This window comes from Puntigrus tetrazona, chromosome 12 (assembly GCF_018831695.1).
Source record: "Puntigrus tetrazona isolate hp1 chromosome 12, ASM1883169v1, whole genome shotgun sequence".
Lineage (NCBI taxonomy): Eukaryota > Metazoa > Chordata > Actinopteri > Cypriniformes > Cyprinidae > Puntigrus > Puntigrus tetrazona.
Window position 1 is genome coordinate 16,249,997 of NC_056710.1, and position 22,848 is coordinate 16,272,844.

Consider the following 22,848-nt stretch of genomic DNA (forward strand, 5'->3'; position numbering starts at 1 on the left):
AAAAATAAAAAGCAATGCACGGACAAACGAACTTAAACTGATTTGCGGTTTTTATCCTTAAGAAATCACGATCACGTTTGGAGACCTTTATCTGCGAGTCGCGACTTTGAATTTGAAACACATCTCCCTCTTAAACTGGAGATTTATCCGTGTTCGTTATCTCTAACTTCACTCTCGTGTGGCGTAGAAGGGTTCGTTTAGTGAACGAGTCTTTATTTAAACTTGATTCCTTTTAATGAATCGGTTGAATCAGTTCACGCAACAAGTACTGCGCGTATTGAACTGAATCGGCCCGAGCGGCGTCCGAATCGAGCTGTTCAAAAGAACCGACTCGCGCACTACCACGACGTCATCACAATGGCCCGGAATTTCCTCCTCGCCAGATCTGGCGCATGCGCACATCGAAAAAGAATGCGGACTTCGCAGCTCTCCCAATATTAAATTGTTTGATGGCCATAATTTCATAAATCATGTCGAAAGCACCATCTCAGCCCGGTTCTTCGGGTGCCGCGGCCAACCTAGGACCTTCATCGTCCTCCTCCTGCTCCTCACCCTCGGCAGGCGGCACGACGTCCCCCGCCAACGTGCTGCACGCACAGCCCGAGAAACCCCAGCACTACACGTACGTAACGAAACACCTTTACACCCACCTGATCACTCATGCAAATCACATATATTTCATGCATCAACTATTTTACACGCCTCTGATGAGTTTTTCGTTGCTGTGATGAGCTGGATCGAGCTGTGTTTCACAGAGGCCTAGCAGTGCGATTGTTTGCATTGATACGGTGTTTTGAAATGTGCTTTTGAGCATCCTGGCACGAGCTCTGGTGATTTGTAAACACAATAAAGAATGCAAACTGCACAACGCAGCATTAGTGCAAAATGTCATCGTGAAATCGTGGTTTAGGCTACATCCATCCAGATCTCTCATGAAGCACCACGGAACTCGGTGCCCACACTTTTAGATCAGAGAAATTGTTCAGTCGTGCGTTGGCATTTAAGGACCTAAGACAAATATGTTATGCTGATTTAAAAAATGCTGATTATCACAGAAGAGATTTACCCAAAGTTTTACAACCTAGGGTTAGAAAAATCAAACTTGAGAGCTGTGAAAAGTAAATGTTGCTTTACTGTATATCCACCTCTATTGTATTAAATGCCTTTTATGTTCTCTACATTTCAATGCAAAGGCGTATGTAAATTTTGAAAAACATGCTTTGTATTTCAGTTATGGCTATGTTCACCATTGGCATTTTTAAATATAAAAATGTTGGGTTGTGATTGATCATATGTGTTTATGACTGTTTGGTTTTGTTTCCAATCTTGGTTACATCTGTAGCTTTTCCTGTTGCTGTACTTTTTACACTAACAAAGAGCCAGTTAAATATACAACCTAATAGAAAACCAAAATTACCATAAAAAAAGATTATAGAAATCACAACACAAATTTTCCATGATGTTCTAAGATTATTGTTTAACTATATATATATATATATATATATATATATATATATATATATATATATACACACACACACACACATACATATATATATATATAAACATTGCACTTTTATTTATGTTAAGTAGTATAATTAATATGAGCATAACTGTTTCGACTACAACATTTACATAACATTTTAAGGTTTTAAAATTAATTTCTCAAAAAAACAACAGTAAAATGCCTGATGTTTTTTCCCTTGCTATAATTTTCATTATTCCAGAAGCAGGTCAATAAAATGACATAACATAACATATACAGTATAATGAGCTGGTTCAGGTTCATTTGATCAGGGCTGAAGCTGAGCTTTGCGGGATGATAAAGAGCTTTCGTGAACAGCATCGGACACCTGTGAGCTGATGGTGTCCTAATGTGCTTTCAGTCAGCGTTTTGTCCATTTACTCTTCGTATCTCTCTATCTGTGTTCAGGTATTTGAAAGAGTTTAGGACAGAGCAGTGTCCCTTATTTGTGCAGCACAAGTGCACTCAGCACCGGCCCTTCACCTGCTTCCACTGGCACTTCCTGAACCAGAGGCGACGGAGGCCCATTCGCAGACGAGATGGAACATTTAATTACAGCCCTGATGTGTACTGTGTTAAATACGACGAGGGCACGGGGACATGCCCCGACGGAGATGAGTAAGAACCAGCACAAACTCCTTTTTTAAGTCACGTCGTCTGAATCGATGTTAATGCCTTTATTTATGTACTGCCAGGTGTCCGTTTCTGCACCGGACAGCTGGAGACACGGAGAGGCGGTATCACCTGCGGTACTATAAGACTGGTTCCTGTATCCACGAGACTGATGGGAAGGGTCACTGCAGTAAGAACGGCCCTCACTGTGCCTTTGCTCACGGCTCCCATGACCTCCGTAGCCCCGTTTATGACATCAGGTACATTTTCAATCAATAATCTATCTGAATATGAAAATCGCATTCATCATTTATTCATCACGTTGTTCCAAACTTATATCTTTCTTTTCTGTGGGACACAAAAATAGTGTGTTTTTAATTTGAAGTCATTAAGTTGCATTCATTATTACGGTGCGCTGAAGTTCAGTAGTGTAGAGATTTTGTGTTTTTATTAAATAATAATTTATTTAATCAAAAATATTTTAAATATTAAATTAAAATGTAGACATTTTCTTTTATGTTTATATTATATATTTTTATTATTTCATTTAGTATTTTTATTTAATTTTATATATTTATATATATAAAATATATATAATTAAACATTGCACTTTTAATTATATATGTTTGTATGTATATATGTTGTTGTTTTTTTAACTTTAATGGATAGAATGTTGATGTTTATTATTCATGTCTTTCTTATTCAATTTAATGCATCTCTGTTAAAAAAAAACCCCATTCATTTAAAAAACAATCATACTGACCCTAAACCTCTGAGCAGTGGTGTACATTGTGGATTTGTATTTTTAATGTCTCGTTAAGAGAGGTTCAGGTATTAGAAGCCCAATCTGCTACTGGTTTGGTTGAGGGATCGTCCGGAGAAGGGCAGTCAGGAGTTGTGGCCAGCACTGCACTCATAGAGAAGATCCTGAGTGAAGATCCACGCTGGCAAGGTGAGAGCAGCCTCTCCACATGACGCTAAAATGAACCCATGATACATTCATTCGTCATACTTCATGCCGTTCTGTCCTTATTTCTCCTCATGCAGACAACAGTTTCGTCCTCTCCCATTACAAGACGGAGCTTTGCAAAAAGCCTCCCCGCTTGTGCCGTCAGGGCTATGCATGTCCTTACTATCACAACAGCAAAGACCGCAGACGGAGCCCTCACAAACACAAATACAGGTCTGTACAACAAATATTTCTTAACTAAAGTTAATTCTTATGTAAATAATATGTTAATAATTTTAAATAATTTTTAAACAACTTTTAATATCATAGTGACCAAAAACACTACATCTGACCATGAACCACAAAACCTTTCGACATTGAGATTTATAAATCATATACATTTATATAAGCTTTTCATTGGTGTGTTGTTAGGATTGTTACAATATTTGACTGAGATACAACTATTTCAAAATCATTTCAATTTTATTTTTATCAAAACATTTTTCCAAAAGAAGTATTATATTACTAAAACCAAATATACTAAAAGTTATTTACGGTAGGAAATGTCCAAAATATTTTCATGGAACATGATCTTTACTTGGTTTTTGATAAATAAAACATAAAAATATATTTATTTTTGACCCATGCGGTGTATCTATTGCTACAAATATATGCATGCTACTTATGACTGGTTTTGTGGTCCAGGGTCAAATATTTCAAATTGAAGTCGTGCGACAGCTTTTTGTGGTGGAAAAGGTAGCAAGTTAAAGCCCTTTTTCTAAAGCCCTTTCGACAGAGATTTTCTATCATGATGCTTTTTTAACGGTGCTGTGTTTTGTTCCTGAAGAGCCCTGCCGTGTCCCTCAGTGAAGCACAGTGATGAGTGGGGGGACCCGAGTAAATGTGAGAGCGGAGAAAGCTGCCAGTACTGCCACACTCGGACAGAGCAGCAGTTCCACCCGGAGGTATTTCACACTCAATCTAATGCGGCCGGACTCTGTTTAACATCAGAGTTTCCTGTAAGAACAAGGTCATCTGTTTTATTGCTTGGTGCTTGGATGTAATCTAATAAAACCGCGAATATTGGATTATATTTTATTTGTGATGCTCGTTATGGTAGCTATTTTTTTTCGTCCCTTTGGCGTAAGTGGCTCTTTTTTTAGATTAATGATTAGTGGCGTTAATGTTAGTCACACCCGTGTCATTAATCCTGATGATGAGATTTTCATCTTAAAACGTGGAAAAAGGCAACGTGCTGTATAGGAATACTGGATTTCTAAAAAAACTAAATTACACAAAGTTTTCTAATACAATGTAAAAATTTCTAAAACACTATATAGAAATAACACTTCTCTCTGGAACTACCTTACATACTATCTTAGTTTGTTTTTATTTCTTAAAGGAACTCTCCACTGTTTCTTGCATCTGCTGCGGCCGCGTTACGGCAGCAAACTTCCTTGATTATTACGCCGGAATGAGAGTATACGGATTAACCCTGGGGGAGATGGAGAATGAACGCATTTCCAAAAAAAAGTGGAGTGTTCCTTTAATTGAAATAATTCTCTTGATGCCCTCTTAAAAGCACAGCAACATCCTGATATTTTTGGCGCTTTGAAAAACCGAGCGCCACTCATATTTTCTAATTCGATCTAATTCTAAACTTTTTTTTTTTCTCCACAGATCTACAAATCCACGAAATGCAATGACATTCAGCAGAGCGGCAACTGTCCGAGAGGGCCGTTTTGTGCTTTTGCTCATTTAGAAAGTACGTTTATATGTTACCGTGTGATGATTCTAATTACGCTCTACATTTACATTGGATGTTAAACACCCTGCACGGTAACTTATCCGATAGATTCCAGTTTATTGTAAATGTTTGTGGTGTTTTGCTTCACAGAAGTGACTATCAGTGATGAGCATCTGGCCGCACATTGCAGTTCACCTCCTCTAGAAACTTCCTGCTGTGCTCCGTTAGAAGACTTCAGTCAGAGCGGGCCGAGCGGCACCACAGAGGAGGGGCTGCTGGGAAGGGTTCTTTTTGAAGAGTCCTCCAGTTTCGATGCCAGTCTGGGAGGAGAGGGGGGTTATGGGAAAGCTCCTGGGTTTGAGAGGGAAGACCAGGTACAGCAATAAAAGGATTTTATTTGAAGGCGTCGGTTAGATTTCTTTCTTCTTTCACAAAACCTGGGAACTTTTTAGGCTGAGAAAAGGCATAAAAATAAATAATCTTAAAATTTTTCATCTTAAAAAAATCTTATGGTACATTTACTGCTCAAAAATATTTAATTGGATAGAATTGATATGTAGTCTAAGGTTAGTAAGATGTTTTTTGAAGGCTGACAAAAAGCAAAGATATTGTGAAATGCTCTATTTTAAGAATCTAATTTCTTCCTTTAACGACAAAACTGAATATTTTAGAAGCTATTACTCCAGTCCTCACATGATCCCTCCGAAATCAATTTAATGTGCTGATTTGATGCTCAAAAAACATTATTGTTCTGTTTAATATTTGACTGTTTATTATATGTTAACTGCTTTTAATATCATTTTAATTAATTAAAAAAAATAATAATATTAAATAAAAACTATTGCTGACCCCAAACCTTTTGAATATTTACATCTCTTTATAAACTAAACCTTTTTGAATGACATTTGAATGAATTGGATTCCTGCAGGAAGGATTGGTACCCGAGATACAAATAATCATATAAAATACATTGTTTATTAAAAGCTATTTTTTTTCATACAGGCCAGACATAGAAGTTTTTCAATGGAACAGCGGAGCAGAGACATCTCATCCATGCACAGCAAACAGGTATAAAAGCTACAGATTCAAAACGGACATGAATGAAAATGACAAATAGGACTAGCGCCCTTTGCATTATTGTTTTCAGGATTTGTTGGTGTTCCTGCCGGTCGGCAGCCCTCTCAGTATGTCCTCCAGCATCCCTTCCAGTCTAGCAGCCACCCCTCCCAGCCCTGCACCCCCCGGCCCGTCCTCAGGCATGAACGCCAACGCTCTTCCCTTCTACCCTACAAGTGACACAGTGGAGTCTGTAGTGGGTGAGTGGCAAATAATTGATTTTATACCATGCCTCTTAATGCCAGATTTAGGAAACGGGGCAGACATGCTGCTTTAAGATATGTTTTTTTTGGGCCGTTAAATAATGGCGGAAATACCAGTGAACTGCCAAATGTAAATCAAGTTGCATGATTCATTGAAATACTTAATTTTTATTTTATTTTTTTCATTCCAAGTGAGTTTCATTTTCCTCTGTGAAACACAAAATGCCGTTCTGAGAATCAGTGTTGTTTTATTAATATGTTTATCATTGTGTAAAAATCTACATAATTGAGCTTTACGGTTAAAGAGAATGATGGAAAAACTTTTAAAACTTTGTCTGTTTCTGCTTTTGACCAGAGTCGGCATTGGATGATCTAGACCTGAATGACTTTGGAGTCTCTGCTCTTGAGAAAAGTCTGGAGAGTTCAGCTTTGCCCAGCATGGGCCTCATGTTGGGTTGGTGACTGGTTTACTGTCTTATCAAAAAAAGATTCTGTAGTGTCGTAACTTGCACATTGACATCCATCTTGAGCTCTGTTTTTGTGATCGTTTTCCTCAGGAGGCAGTCAGCTGCAGAGTTCAGCACCTGTTAACATCCCTGGCTCCCTCAGTAGCCCCTCCCCCTTCAGGTCGCCCTCGCCTTCTCCACCAATCAGAGCCCACCACTCTCCATTCCTCTCTGCACAGTTGCCGCAGCCCAGCCAATCAGAGAGCAGCTTTTTGGGGACCTCCCATGGATCTTTAGGTTTGTTTACTTTCATTCATTTTAATGTCTGCTGTAATTTCTTTCCACATTACATTCTATTAAGAAGTCTCTATCAGAATGAGTTAAGGGCTCCTGTGATATATGTAGGTCACAACATTGTTGTTTACAAGTGCACTTATCCGTGTCGTTTCGCCGTAACGAACTGCATAGATTGTGTGGCAGATCCAGTCAAGCATGATAGCTTTGTTTTGTTTTCGTAGGTTTAAATGGCATGAGCAGCAGTATTTGGGAACATTTTTCAACAGGCCAAAGTTCGCCAGGTACCCCTCCTGCCCTGCTTTCCACAGGGAGCATGTACACTGAGGCGTCACGTCTCAAACAGGAAGTGGAGGAGGCGCACAGGGTGCTAAAACACTGGGACCACAGCTGGAGACAGATGGCTCAGGTCAGACTCCATTTGTGTGTGTGTGTGTGTGTGTGTGTGTGTGTGTGTGTGTGTGTGTGTGTGTGTGCTTATCTGAATGGAATGGGGAACTGTGTACGTAACAAACCCTATTTCACACTTTTACAACATTTTTTTCCCACCAAAAACTCCTGTGATTTCTCATGTGATCTCCTGTGATCTAGCCTTCCATGACCTTCTCATGAAATGAATATATATATATATATATATATATATATGTGTATGTTTTAAGAAAAATAATTTAAAAATAGTGCTAAAATGTAATCACAATTAATCACATCCAAAATATTTTTTTGCTTACATAACATGCAGTATGTGTGTGTGTACTGTGTATGTTTATTAATTTATAAATGCACACATACATACATGTATAAATGTAAGAAAATGTTATGTTAATATATTAAATATATTTATATATAATATAAATGATATGGATATAAATATATACTTGTAAATATTTTCAAAATATATACTGCACGTGTTTGTATTTTATATATACATATATAAGAAAGCACATGTTTTATGTAATGAAACATTTTGGATGCGCAACTAATCGCAAAAATACATTATAATATGCAGATATTTTTATTATCATTGTTACTTTTATTACTAATTCATGTAGGGTTATGCTTACTTAACGTCAGTAATATTTACTTAAATTACACTGCATTCTGTTTTAGAACACACCTCATGTAAAGGTCACCTAAAAATGTGTCTGCTCAAATGTCTCTTTATTTAAATTTACATTTCAAATAGCATATTTTTAGCATCTCTCCAAGACCGAATCCACTTCTAATACGTAATAAATTCAGTTAAATGACTTGTTTTCTGACCTGCCGCAGTCACTGGCGGTCTTAAAAGCAGACGCTGAGGACGCTCGTCTCTTGGCGGGGCAGCTGGGTATGGAGGCAGAGCGAGCTCGACAGGCTGAAGTGGAAGCGCAACAGCAAGCGGCTTTCCTGGAGGAGGCGCTAGAGAGCCTACGGCATGCAGAAAACCCACATCTCCAGCTTCACCAGCTACAGTTACTGCACAGACTTCCCCTGAGCTCCATCTGCAGCCTGCAGGCACAGATCTGCTCCTGCTTACGCACTGTAGAACAGGTAATGCATCTCCTGATCAAACTGACACGAAAAGTCTGTGTTTTATTTCATAAAAAAAATAAAAGGAAGAAATATAAGAATTGATATTTATATTATTAAGACATCAAAACTTGTATGCTACATATTTCTATTATTTAATATAAAAGTATTATTGTATTATGTGTGTGTGTATGTATGTATGTATGTATGTATATATATATATATATATATATATATATATATATATATATATATATATATATATATATATATATATATATATATATATTATAGGTAACACCAATAAGGTCCCATTAGTTATGATATTAATCCATTATTGTTATTGTAAAGTTATAATCCATTACCTTATTGTAAAGTGTTACCCATATTTAAAACACTGTAAATATATACATGTAAATATGTCAAAATATACTGCATATGTATTTATATATACATAATAAATATAAACCGCACACATGGACAGATCATTTAAAAAATGCTAATTTTAATAAAAATAATCATTTCAAAGCACATATTGTATTGTATTATATTATAGAAAAACAAATTATGCTTTTTTAAAGCCATTTTTAATTTTAGGTTGATTTACAGTTAATTTACAAATGCTTTTATTTTGTTTTTATATAAATGGAAATAATTTTAATAAATGAGGAGGGGGGGGGGGTGCGTTTCATTATTATGTAAATAATATTACTTTCAACTTCACTTTTCTAGTGAAAAATATAATTTCTTGAGTTTTTTTCTTTTCATTCTGGTAAAATATGGCCTAGACATTTCTTTGAGGTTTACCTAATAATAAGACACGTTGGATTGCACTGAATCTCTCTTTTCTCTCCATTCAGGCTGTGTTCAGGAAGCAGAGATTATGTTGTGTATCTTGCGATGAGATGGGATCAGTGACGTTGCCATGCCAACATGGCCTGCACTGCGAGCGATGCGCAGCGTCGACAGAATGCCCGCTTTGCACCGAACACCAGCAGAGCATGAACATCCCGCAGTCATAATCCTAATCTATAATCCACACACTAGACGCAAACCCTGACCCCTCACTAGATCTCAAATTCTCATCACGACTACGACTCAATGTATTCAACAGAGCCCAAAGCCTTATCTTAATTGATTAATGTGATCTAGTTTGATTAATATTGCCATGCCACGTCCTTTACATTAACATGCAGGCAGTTCTAGACCTCAGCGGGACCCCATATTTTCAAAAAGAAAGAAAATTACTGGAGAAACTGACACGCATCAGCATTTTGTTGTTTATTGTGAGGACAAAACATCACGGATACAGTATACTGATATGCTTATGTCTCATTGTAATTATTTTCCGTGTCTTTTAAATGGGAACAGAGCAAATATAACTTGCATTAGTATTCAGATCTAGCACTAATGATTTAGTTAGTGCTGACATGACAACACGTATAGAGATTTTAAGGAAATATTTAAGTGATGACCATGATACCAAAATCCCATATTCCCTATATGCTTTATATAGAAGCATAACACGTATACAGTATAGTAAGACAATCTATTTTTTTTAATGTTTAAATCGAAATGCAGAATGTCTTTCCAGAACATTCTGAAATGTTTACAGTAGAAATGCAGTTTGTGCATCTTCAGTGCAGCTGAATTTTTTTTTTTTTTTTTTTTTTTTTCAGACATGGGGAGATTTCGTAATTGATACAGATTTTAGCATAGTTAGTAGCTATATAGGAAATTTACAATTGCATTTATAGGATTTTTTAAAAAAAGAGAAATTCCAGGGAAGTGCTATACAGCAAAATGGAAAATAAATACGGTTTCGCAGCTTTTCTTTCTCAGGTTTTTTTTTGTTTGTTTTTTTAGGAGTCACGTAAACCCGGAGTGTGAGAGCGAGAAGGCTAACACTCTCTTTAATGTAATTCATACAATGCGCATATTTTATTTAATGCATTGATCGAATAATTTTCCTGTTTACTAAACCAACAGCACATTCCCATTCATGTAGAGGCGTTTTATGTCCAGCACCAGTGGAGAAGAGAATAATTCATGTGCACTGATTAGAAAACATGAGAGCATAAGCTACGGCTGTCGAAGAGGGCTTGACTTCAGTGTGTTTGAGTTTATTTAGATGATATATTTTGAATTCAGTTTGAAGGCACAGTTATATGGGATGCTCAACAGATGACTTCCTTTGAAACAGAGCTTCACTGTGAATTCAGAAAACACCTGCTCAGTTGTGTTCATATACAGTGTTTCAGTCTGATTTTGTAAAAGACAATAAACAAATGTATATTTTTGGATGAAAATGTTGTACGTTTAATTTTTGTAATAACAATGATATCATTGTTACGCTTCATTACAATAAGACTCAAATAATTAAATAATATTGTAATAACAAATAATAGAAAAGGAAAACATATAATGTTCATTTTCTTGTTTTCATTCGTCTTTTTGTCCTCTTAGATTTCCTGAGACTTCTTTTCTCTTTGTCTGCGTAATTTAACGAAGGCCTGAGCTTCTCTCTCGCCTTTTCTGGCCTCGAGCAACTTCAAGGTGTTTTCACCTATATAAAAAAAAAGAGATAGCGTTATGCTATACTGAATTGCTACATGTGACATCTGAAATATAAAAAGATACTACTGTCAAAAGTAGCTATGGCTGGTACATATATATATATATATAAATAGATATTTTTCTATTTAAATATATATAGCTTAAATTTCAGCAGTCTTTACTCGACTCGAAATTTCATTGTCTCATGATCCTTAAGAAATTATTCTAATATGCAGATTTGGATCTTAAGAAACATGTATTATCATAACATTTTTACCAGGATTTTTGTTTAGTTTCTCTGATGAATCGGAAGTACAAAAAGACAACAACTGTATAATTTATTATATATATATATATATATATATATATATATATATATATATATATATACTCTTTCAGATTTTATCAATGTAACATGTCCTTGTTTAAAAAAAAAAAATAATAATTTTGTTATTCCAACCGCACATTATTTTCCTTTGTGAAACAAGTATAATCTACCCGTAAGAAATTTTACATAAACAGTACTGATGATTGTTTAACGCACTAAATGTGTGTATAACAGGAAGTGACGTACTGTTGGGTTTGGGGTGCATCAAAGGTAAGCGGATCTGTGCCGGTGTGGGATTGTTCTGTCCACCTCCGACTCCTGGCACCGCTTTAAGAGACAAGAAGGCCTCTCCTTCGAAGTCATCGCTCCTCAGAGTGTCATGGTCCAGCACTGTCACCAGCAGACACGCTCCGGGAGACTGGCACTGATCTAATGAAATGATACTGTGCCCCCCAGAGGACAGAAACGGCATTACAACCACACAACAACATGCTAATAAACTGGGCTAATGAGTGAGCACAGGTGATGCACGTTAGCTTTGGGATTTTCTACAAAAAAGAGCTGGAAAATGAAAATGTGTGTGGTTTGGAACTATAAGAGGGTGAAGGACTTCTCTATGGGAGCTTATTTCTGCCACGCAATTTGAAATGAAAAAAAGGGTAGTTTATACTTTTTATCTAACAATTCTGACTGTTTTCCATTAAAATTGCAACATTCCATTTTAAAATATTTATTTATATATTTAGTTTATTCTTGCAATTCTTACTTTACATCTCATAATCTATTTGCATTCTTTTTTTATGCCATGGAATAAAATAAATGTCAGCTTTTCTGACTATATTTTGACATTTTCCCCACAATTGCAAGTTCGTATCTCACAGTTCTTATGTTAGAACTGCTCATTTATATTTCATAATTTGAATTACCTTCGTTGCCTTTATTTTTTTTAATCCATGGTGGAAATAAGCTTCCATGCTTTTCCCTTTCACTCTTTAAAATACTTTTTTTTTTTTTTTTTTTTTAATCCTATGAATCTAGTAGGAACTATGAGGAAAAAAGGGTGCTTTGTACGACTTTGGATACTGAAACTGCACATTTACGTACAATTCAAAGGACTCTTCAAACAACGGGTTGAGATCACAGTTCTTGATTTTTGTGGATCGCGTTTCTACTTGAGGGAACATGTGCTTTGGTTCTAGAGACAGCTGAACGAAAGGGTCACTGGAACCTGCAATAAAAAACGTTCAGATCATTTCAAGTACTGGCAGTGTCAGAGCACAACAGATGTAAGACCTACTAGCTCTTGATTTACCAATTTCTATAAACTCAAGAGTAACCGGCATAGTATAAAATGTGCTTTTATTCTCACCATTTGAGTCGAGAGGAATTAGATTGATGGCGTTGAGAACCTCTACATGCAGTTTGTTCTCTGCACGTTTGTATGAGGTGATGAGAGTAACGGCTCCGTATTTCTCTCCATTAAACACTTTCTGTAGGAAATGTAAACAAATCCAGGTCAGTAACACTTGGTTGGGTCTTATGGATGATTTCCTGATCTGGGTGATTTCCTCACCTGCTCCCACACTTTTCTCTCGAAGAACTTCTCTATCAGCTGATTACAGCTCAAAGAGTTTTGTGTCAGGGTTGCTCGTAGCGTCTGAGGAAACAAAAATCAGATCATGCTCGTATATGAATGGGAACGTACGGGAAGAAAATAAGCACACGAAGAGCGTAAAACGATAGCACTGACCTTATATTCCTCAGTGTGTAGTGTTTCAAGAGAAAGTCCATTCCCTTCAGCATGAAAACACTGTTCTAAGCACTGCCAGAGAACAAACACATGAAAATACACTTTTGAATAAAATATAAGATATGAGGTGGTTGCTAAGGTGTTAGAGCTGAGTCAATGTGTTATCATGTTGCCCTGGGTGGAGAATTCTTGTCTCACAGAAACAAACCACACAATTTCAGGGTCATTTGTGTTTCTAGCAAAAACAGTATGAGTCCAGTCGCAAGATAAAGTGTAATATTTAGCATTAGGCTGAGAGACTAACCTGCAGAGTGTACAGTAATCTCTGAAAGTAAACCAAGTTACTGTCCTCCTGCAGAGATACCTGATGCAGAATCTTAACCGAGTTCATCCACAATGGAGTAAGAAGACTGAAAGAGGAAATCGAAACACGTCATGAAGGTCGAACAGCAAAAAGTAAAAACAACCAAAAGGTAAAAAAACATTGACATACCTGTTAAAATTCTCCTGAACCAAATTCTCATTCATATACTGCAGTTCTTTTTCGAGATATTTCATCAAAGGAACCACGGCCTGGAGATAAGAGAAACCAGACTCTCAGTGTTGCAACGGTTCAGAAACATGTCATTTTATGATTCAGGTTGATAAAACGTTTCTCGTACGTCTTCAGTAGATCTGGAGGGAAGCCTTTGACGTGAAGCCATTTTGCGAACATGTGTTTCAATGTCCGTGTTCAACTAAAAAGAGACACAAGAAACCATTACACTTGATTTCAAGTCCACTTTAGATCTATTAAGTCTGCAACTATGTGTCATCCAGCTCTTATTAATTTATTAGTGGACTGTTAGTTTAAGGTTACAGCTAGTACTTGCAAAGTTCTTGTACACTTAGTCCAAAATTTTTGTGTGTTTTTCCTTAATTGTCATATTCATTGTCCTTTTCTGACCAAATGCATGCTACAGATATGCGAAAACTCTGAAAATTGAACCAGATTCAAATCATTTTACATCGGGTGAAAGTTTCAGAGATAAATGTGATCGACACAAATTTCAGACTCAGTGTGCAATGACCTATACAATCAATATAATGTCTTTTGAAGCATCATCAAAATAAAGTGTTAATGCAGAGAGTCTAATAATACTCTAATGACTGCTAGTTGATGCAGTTACAAAGTTACTTACAGTAAGCTGGAAGTCAAAAGGCGATAAATTAAGAAACGTGGTAAAATGTGTGTTCTGGTTGTCTTATCGCACTTTCTGAGCCAGCGCTCATGTAAGATGGGAAACTTAGTGAGAGAGGTTATAACACTACCTGTTACTCTGTTGAGCAAAAAAGCAACTCATTTCTGAATGAGTTTAGGATTCTGAGCAGGAACAGTATACCAGTTTATAGACACCCACTCTCATTAGCGATATCATCAGAACTATAAAATAACACGAAAGGAATCTTTAACTGAAGCTGCAATCACAGTTATGCTACCTTTTTCCCCAGTGTTTCAACTGCAGAGCGGATCTCTCGGTTCAGGGCGGACTGTGTGTGTTGCAGCTGCGATGGAAGTGTGTTCTGGAACTGAGTGTCTCCAATCACGTGTCGAGTGCGTTCCCGAAGCCCTGCCCAGTTTAGCTGCTGTGGTAGACGTGTCAAAACTGTGTGCAGATGCTCTAGATCGTTCACCACCACGCACAGCTAAACATACATAAACCATGAGAAGTTACTGTAAAACATGCAGATAACAAAGCAAAACACGGTGCAAAGTTAAAGACCAGGCGCACACACACACACACACACACACACACACCGCATGCAGTACCACGTCATCATCATCTCACCATTTTGATCGCACTTTCGCGATCTGAGTCCACAGAGAGCTCTTTCACTCGAGCCTTCAGCATCTGACAGTACGTTGATGCAATCTTACACACATCCTGTAACAAACGGCGCACATTTATGCATTCCACAATTCAATTAAATGCTACAATTTGTGTGCGTGCGTGTACCTCTGTGAGTTTGACCATGAGCATGAAGGCCTCTTCTGAGTCAGGCCAGCTCAACTGTTCCCAGAGCTGAGCGACAGGATGCAAACATGCGGCAATGTCCACTGCAGAGGAGCTGTGCTTGATGGGAACTCCTCCCGTCTGCAGCGGCTGCAACTAGAAAAGAGAGAAAGACCGAGCAGTTGCCTTCAGATATATTTTATTTTTTGCTTAATGGGAATTCAGAAGTAGAACGACAAAACTGTTTTCACTAAAAAAGGGGCTTTAGAACATCTTACCTGATCCACTTGCACAGCTTTTTCCACTCTCTCCATTGTGGTGATAAAGGCTTTGTTTAACCAGTAGGGAAGAGCATCTCTGAAGTCCTCATGGAAACTCGTGAGCTGCAATAATTTCCCCCTGAAGGGGAAATCAAACCTTCATGTTAAAAGGAATAGTTCACTCAAAACTAAACATTCTGTCATTTACTCCTTTGCATGTCTTTCCTGTATAACTTCTGTGGAACACAAAAGATTCTATTTTAGTCAATGTTGTTGGCAACCAAACGAGTTTCAGGTCGCATTAACTTCCACAGAATAAGACCCAAAACTGCTTGGTTGCAAACATTCTTCATGATATCTTGTTTCAAAACCAAAGAAAGCAATAAGGTGTTGTTCACCCCCTCGAAAAACATCTGCTGATAATTTACTCTTCAGTTCAGTTCAAATGTCTTAATGGTGGATTTGTTAACAAACAGGCAGTATTTAACTTCATATGATGTTAAAAAAAAATTAACAGCAGTTTAGACTCCCATTCGCTAAAATTTAGCAGATTCTGAGTAGATCACAAAATAATGTGTAATTTATGTAACAACTCAGACTGACCTTTTTTGTAAGAAAGCTTTGTCTTTGTGGATGGCTTGCAAGGTGAGATAAACAGGAAACAGGCTGTTTGCCAACGGCTGATCTATTTGATTCTCCAGCTGAGAGAGGGTAGCTCGTAACTCATCAGCCAGCTGTTCACACACAAATAAGGCAAAATCGGTGATATACTGGCCATAGATAAAGACTGATCTGAGAAAAATGCACAGTAGCTTGTATATATATTATATAATATATTTCTTGATTCTCACCAGAGAATCCAGTTTTCGGTAAACCACAGTGAAAACATCCAATTGCACAGCACTGGAAACGGAGAGAGTGTTTATTATAAATACAGTCATAAATTCATTACATCTCGTCAGTAACGTGATGGACTGGAGTGGCTAATTAGTTACATTTTAAAACATACAGTTCATTAATCTTACCTGACAAACACCTTATTCCAGACATCTTTACTAAGTCGAACGTCTTCTTGGACTTCTCCGATCAACCGAGAGAGGGCGCTGATGGTCTCTAACGGATCCTGTCAGAGACGATTCATGAAGAATCTGAACTCACTTCGATACTCACTGGAATGATAGATGTTTCAAACACATATAGAATGAATCTGGATGATTTCTCACCTTGGTCATGGGTTGATGTAAACCTTTTTTGATGTTAAACCACTCTTCTGTGCCATTCTGGGAGAAAAGAATAATACAGAATATGCTTTAGGTGACTAAACATGTAAACTGTCCAATGTCTGTCATGTTTCTAATTAAAAAAAAAAAAAAAAAAACATTAAAAAGAGCATGCTATTGTGATGCACAGTATCGTTTAAGATCTTTATATTGATTATTTATTATATATAATTTTGTTACTCACGACAACAGCATCTGTGACCTCAACATGTAAGTCAAACTGAGCAGGATTAAGCTTCTGAAACGCTCGGGTCTTACAGATCTGAACAAGAACTCTAAACCAAAACATAATTAGACTTTTTGAGACTTTTGCATAAAAACAATGTATATTACACACACACACACACACACACACACACAATTATATCAAATATATGATTTATACAAAAATGAATGTTACCTGAGCAGTGTATGTAGCCGTGGTGTTGTTTTAGGGGTTGGAGGATAGATGTCCCTGTACTTGGACACTAAGCAGAGCCCATACTGCAGAAACCCATGTAGAGAGTCACCAAGCTCCTGTTTCTGTTAGCATGCAAACATGTTTAACTTATTTCAAAAAAGTAACGTTTTCCATTAGCTGAATTTGTGTCAGCCACTACTTCAAGCTTCAGTGTCAAGTTACCCATTAAAAAATCATTCAAATACGCTGATTTGGTTTGAAATATATTAGCGTTCAAAAGTTTAAAATTTGTATATTATATATTTTTTTCAAAATAAATGATTACTTACGTTCAACAAGGACATACTAAATAGTTATTTCAATGATGTCTATTTATTGTTTGTATGAGTTTACGTAAGTATGAAAACGATACTATGGAAGTCAATGTCTACCAACAAACTGTTTGGTTACAGACATTCTCTAATACTCTCGTGAGGTTTTGGAACAACTTGAGGGGGAGTACTGATAGAATTTTCATGTATGTGAACTCTCCCTTTAATGCAAGTGTTTTAAATGAATAAAAATTACAGACGCACATGCATACAATATGTCACAAAACACAAAAATGACCAGAACAAAAGTGTTTGAAATGTTTGTCATGTAACATTTTAGCTGCTGATGAATGTTTGTCTTTTTGTGAGCAAAACCAGCTCAGCTTTACCACAGCAAGGATGATGATATCAGCCCACAACGCAGATGATTTATGCGATAAATTGCTAAAACATAACGTGACAATGTTGCAACATGTGAGGCAGCGTAGAAATTACTTTCGAATTCTATACATCTGCACCCACTCTATGATGTGTTTCTGCTTTGATATTGCAGGGGCAAAAAAAAGCATAGGAATCACCAACCTGTAGGTAGGGGAGTTCCTGTTGGTCCCAGTGGTACTCTATACTGGTTAGCTGCTGGAAAAGCACGGTTGAGTCCACCTCCAGGTCTTGGTAAAGTTTGCTGTAAGCCACCCACTTCCTGTGTAGCACCACAAACAACCCACACGCATGCAAAAGAGATTTAAATGTGCTCCATTAATTACATTTAAATAGCATGCTGACACTACTGAGCTCAGTGTACTGGGCGTGTGATTAAAAAACGCACGCCAAGTCTTGGAGAAAAGGTGAAATGTCGTTCTGGTTGGCGTAGTGCTCGAGCAGGGCCGTCCCCTCCCCACACAACTCTCCCTTCCACGGCTTACTGTCCTGAGAGCCGAGGGCAGAGTAGCATTAAGAAAACAGAGAGAGATGCATGCCGTTTTGTGAAATGAAAAGTTGAAACTTTAGAGTATGTAAAAAGTAAGTGTGCAGAAGGAAGTGATTTTGATGCTTACACAATGAGTGTCAGTTAAAGATATTTCATCATGTTTAGTGAAGCTTTCTTAAAGTCTCTGTTAAAAGCGTACCTGTTGTTTGGAGATATGAGCTTGAACAAACTGCTGCAGGATGCCACAGTAGTTCACGTAAGGACTCCGTCCAGCACTGAGGGTCTCATCTCTCTGTAATAAATGAATCGAATTAACATAAAAGTCAATAAAATATCTGAAGAAAAAGAAAATATCCGGCCAGTGTACAAGAACTAGATAACATACTTCACATCAGCATAGTTTAAATATTACCATTTAGACTTCATTTGTTTTTATTTCATTTTCCGAATTAGTTTTTTATTTATTTCCAGTTTACAATTTATTGTATCGTATTTCATTTCAGCATTATTTCAATGGCTTAATAGTTTCAATAGTTTTAGCTATTGATATTAACCCTGCCACACATGCATAGATATTCAGGTCTAGCATTTCAAAAAAACTAGTTCAAGATGAACTGAAAATAAGACCACATGCTCTGGTCACACAGTTGCACTTCGCTTTTTAAAAACAGATATTTTAAAATGACACTTCTTTAACACAGTAGACGATGCCTTCGTGAATAACCCAAACAAAAACCACACATTTTTAAGTGCAACTTGATGGCCGGCTGATTAGTAGAAGAGAAAAAAAAAACAAGCTTTCACCTCCTTATGAATGAATTTAAGCTGAAGATGGCACTGTCCTCTGTCTGGGTATGTCTCTGTTCGGGGCTCCAGGTTATACCACGTGTCTTCTGTGCAATGCAGGTCCTGCCCACAACACACATACAGTAAATGAAGCACATACCATGAAGCTGAATATGAGAGATAGAGATATCTCTGTACTTTATTTATAGTTAGAGTAAAAGTTCTAATTATTAATACTGCAGAGTAAGTTTTTTTTTACATACACGCATGCATATATTTCAAATAAAATTTTATGTTTATATATTAAATATGTTTATTTATAGCATAAATTATATGGATATAAATATAGACATTTATGTAAATGTTTTCTAAATATATATGGCATGTGTGTATTTGTATATACATAACGATATACACAGAACACACATATGTATTAAAAAACATTTATTCTGGATGCGATTAATTGTTTGACAGCACTAATTATAATATTTCTTTAAATATGGCATAAAATAGTATGCGTCTATGTTAAGAACTTGTGACAGAAATGGATCATATGGAAAATCTAAATGATGAGCATTGACTAGTGTTATGCAAAATACCTTCATCTTTAGAACAACATTTCCCAAAAAATCATCCTGGCCTTTCTCTTTTTTTGCGTCTTTTATCATCCTGTGAAGAAACACCCAGAAGTCAATTAAATGCCCGTACCATTTTAAATTAATTATTTAAACGTATTTATTAAAAAATAAATTTGTATAATTTAAAAGCTTTAAACCTTTTAAGTCCATGTATGTTTGTGCGAAACTCATCAAATTTTTGCACGAGTGACACCTCTTCATCTTTGTCCCTATAAAGCAGACATCACTGTGGTGGTTAGAATTAAAACATACTATGAAACACACAGCACAATACAATCAGTATTTCTTATTTCTAAAAAAAGCCGGTTCGTCTCACGCACCACATCTCAATATGGAAGTTGGCATTTAAGATGTCTTCAAATTCCCTGAAAAACAAGCAAACGTTCAGATAAAACGATCAGTCGGAAAGCTGTACATACTCTCTCTATGGAAGATACGGATGCTCACAGTTTAAAGGTCTCATCCCAGATGGGGTTGAGCGTCTGTTTCTTTATGGTTGTCTGCAACACTTCTCCTTTAGCTGAATCCCGCACTACTGCTTTCTGAGGTTTATTGGATGATCCAGCACCAGGAGACTCCTTGTGTTCACAAAGGATCGACAGCAGGCAGTACGGATCGCTGAATCCTGTTATCAAATATTAGATACATGTAGAGGCTGAACGGATAGTAGTGATAGCAGTGTTTGTCAATGCTATTCTGAAAGAAAGATATAATCATACCACTAATGTCCTTTCCCAGAATTCCCTTTGCTTGTTTCACTGTAACCATGAGGCAATAGATTGGGGCCTAGCCGTAAAGAAATATACATAGTACAGTAAATAACAACATAATAAACAATGATATACAGACTAAAATGATAATATTACCTATTTTTAAAGGCTTTTTATGTGTGGTATAGACCTTATACATTACAAATATGTTGATTATAATCCACGTGAGATTATATTATCATATTTTTACGTCACAATTTCTTACCAGCAAGCTCTGGACTTTTTCACTTAAGGTTTTATGCTCATCTTCTGTCATGGAGAATGCCTGTATTCATGGAGAATGAACCTTTAAGCCGCGGTTTATTTAAAAATACAAAATGCTACAATAACAACAACAACATACAGTATACATACAAGAAATATACAGTATACACAAGACTACGAACAAATCCAGAAAAGCGTGTTACCTCTTTGATATAGTTTTGTAACTGCTTGGCACTGTATTGCTCTTTTGTGTGAGGTTTTCCTAACATATGAGCGATTGTGTACAGAAGCTCCTTGTACAGAGGTTTGAGCTGCAAGGGACAATAATAGTCATTATTCCACAGAGCTCACGGGAAAAAGTTATCAGTCTCTGATGAATCATTACCTCCTTCTCTTTATGTTTCTTCTGACTCTCCTCTGGGTTCTCAGAGTCTTTGAAATCCTGATGGTTAAATTATATTGTAGCCAATAATTTTTTTTACATAATACATCATACTTTTTTTTTTTTTTTTTTTTTTTTTTTTTTACAAAATAGCGTCAGTAGAGTTCAGAATCGTGAGAAATAACAGAATGAACGATTCCTTACCTTTCTGTTAAGTTTTCTGGTCATGCCCATTCTCCTCGCAGGAGAGGACTGAGAGAGATAGAAGAGTTTCATTTCAGAAATGCAGAAATTTAGAAAGAAATGTAAAATTAAAGATAATGATTACACATTACCTGCCTCTGTCGGATCCGACTGGACCCTGTGCTTTCAATGTGGGTCTACAGATATAAACAAACAGAGTGCTTGATAATAAACGTACAATCTGCAATCATCACACCGTTAACAATGATACAGAAAGCACATTAAAAGTAACTTGTTTGCTAACGTGTTCAGACACAAAAATGAATCCTTACACTCATTACAACAAACATACGATATCATTACGTCATGACATTGTCGATCCTAATTCCTGATATTACTATTTTTAGTGCTGTAAAATATTCAGCAGAATTTGAGTCATTTATAAAAATAATTCCTCATAAACCCTTTTGTAATCAGTTGTCAGGCGCTGGGCTCCACATGGAACATGCCCATGCAAATACATGATTGTTGGCCTATCTTCTCTGCAGCACTTCCTTATTAATAGCAGTAAGAAAACTTCATCATACTGACACACCATCATGGGTTTAGGATGTGCAGAAAGTACAGACGCCTTGTTCTTACTGAATAAAATGTGATAATATTTAATTTTAAATTATTTTTACATTTTTTTAAAATATTTTTTAAAAAGTCAATTTATTTCAATTTATTTATATATGTTTTTAACATCAAGGCTTTATGTTAAAATGTTTCTATTTACGTAACTGGTCGCCATTTCGATTTCTTTTTTATTGTGAATTTTATTATTTTTTGTGTTTCCAATCATTAAGTACAAATGTCGTTGCTTGGTGCTTTGACGAAAAATCGTCAAAGAATTATAAAAACAGTTTGAATAGTTTTAGTTTGTCACCGCAGGCCATTGCTGTCACTGTCATGTCAACTTCCCTCGACTCATACCACCGCTGTTGAGCGTGCGACGTGCAAAGCATTGCTTTGACCCCACAAATGAAAAAGAATTTCAAAAAGTCGTGCATTTTTACTAACCTCTTTAGGAGGAAGGAGTAGGTTTTCCCCTTGTGTGGATGCCCCATCTTGGACTGGAACCATATTTTACAGCTGCACTCCTCACACCTGACCCGATTCTTCAGATATCCTGAATCCAAGCAACGTTTGCTCGCAGCTTTTATTTAGCTATATCAAACAGCGCCTGAGGGCAGAAGTGTTGAGTCTTCAAAAACGTCTCATGTTTATGAGCGCAGTGTTTCATTTAGGTTGCGGAAGTTGGCGTTTCCTGTTAAAGGTCGGACCAGCAACTGAACTGTTTCTTCATACAGCAGAAACTGCTAGCACGTCTTCTCCTGCTGCTGTTCTGTCACTCCATCTTCCTTCCTCTCTCTCATCGCAACACTCTATGCCACTCACTCTTTATCTTCATGCATTTACAGTCTTTTTAAACCAGCACGGTGTAGTCTTGGTAGCTTCTTATCAAACAGGATGCTCTGCTGTCATAGTTTCCATGGTTTGTAGCTGAAGCGCACTAGTTTTGTTTGCACTATTTAAAGTGACTGGCTCTTGCAGTGCAGTTCATCCATTCTGGTGAACAGCAGCAGATAACATTCAATAATAATGGAGAAAACCACTGATTTGCATTAGGAAAGG

At 36.8% G+C, this 22,848-nt stretch overlaps 2 protein-coding genes across 2 annotated transcripts; one reads left to right on the forward strand and one right to left on the reverse strand.

The window, feature by feature from the left end:
- The first annotated feature begins 376 nt into the window (after positions 1-376).
- Positions 377-10,710, forward strand: unk (unk zinc finger). The gene is made up of 15 exons (XM_043253900.1): positions 377-622; positions 1,934-2,143; positions 2,221-2,397; positions 2,959-3,089; positions 3,185-3,320; positions 3,934-4,051; positions 4,767-4,851; positions 4,984-5,207; positions 5,836-5,901; positions 5,981-6,149; positions 6,508-6,606; positions 6,710-6,895; positions 7,117-7,301; positions 8,162-8,422; positions 9,262-10,710. The coding sequence occupies exons 1-15, from the start codon at positions 471-473 to the stop codon at positions 9,421-9,423; spliced, it is 2,361 nt and encodes a 786-aa protein (XP_043109835.1). The 5' UTR covers positions 377-470; the 3' UTR covers positions 9,424-10,710.
- Positions 10,695-22,701, reverse strand: unc13d (unc-13 homolog D (C. elegans)). The gene is made up of 34 exons (XM_043253899.1): positions 22,234-22,701; positions 21,324-21,368; positions 21,193-21,240; positions 20,992-21,048; positions 20,810-20,917; positions 20,608-20,667; positions 20,352-20,418; positions 20,080-20,257; positions 19,953-19,997; positions 19,770-19,841; positions 19,594-19,663; positions 19,013-19,117; positions 18,408-18,500; positions 18,107-18,207; positions 17,863-17,980; positions 16,970-17,091; positions 16,754-16,844; positions 16,513-16,569; positions 16,315-16,412; positions 16,141-16,192; positions 15,893-16,023; positions 15,308-15,428; positions 15,033-15,185; positions 14,865-14,960; positions 14,515-14,721; positions 13,698-13,772; positions 13,529-13,608; positions 13,340-13,445; positions 13,036-13,107; positions 12,859-12,942; positions 12,655-12,775; positions 12,390-12,513; positions 11,532-11,728; positions 10,695-10,967 (listed from the first exon to the last, which is right to left on the reverse strand). The coding sequence occupies exons 1-34, from the start codon at positions 22,294-22,296 to the stop codon at positions 10,864-10,866; spliced, it is 3,321 nt and encodes a 1,106-aa protein (XP_043109834.1). The 5' UTR covers positions 22,297-22,701; the 3' UTR covers positions 10,695-10,863.
- Positions 22,702-22,848: the final 147 nt, after the last annotated feature.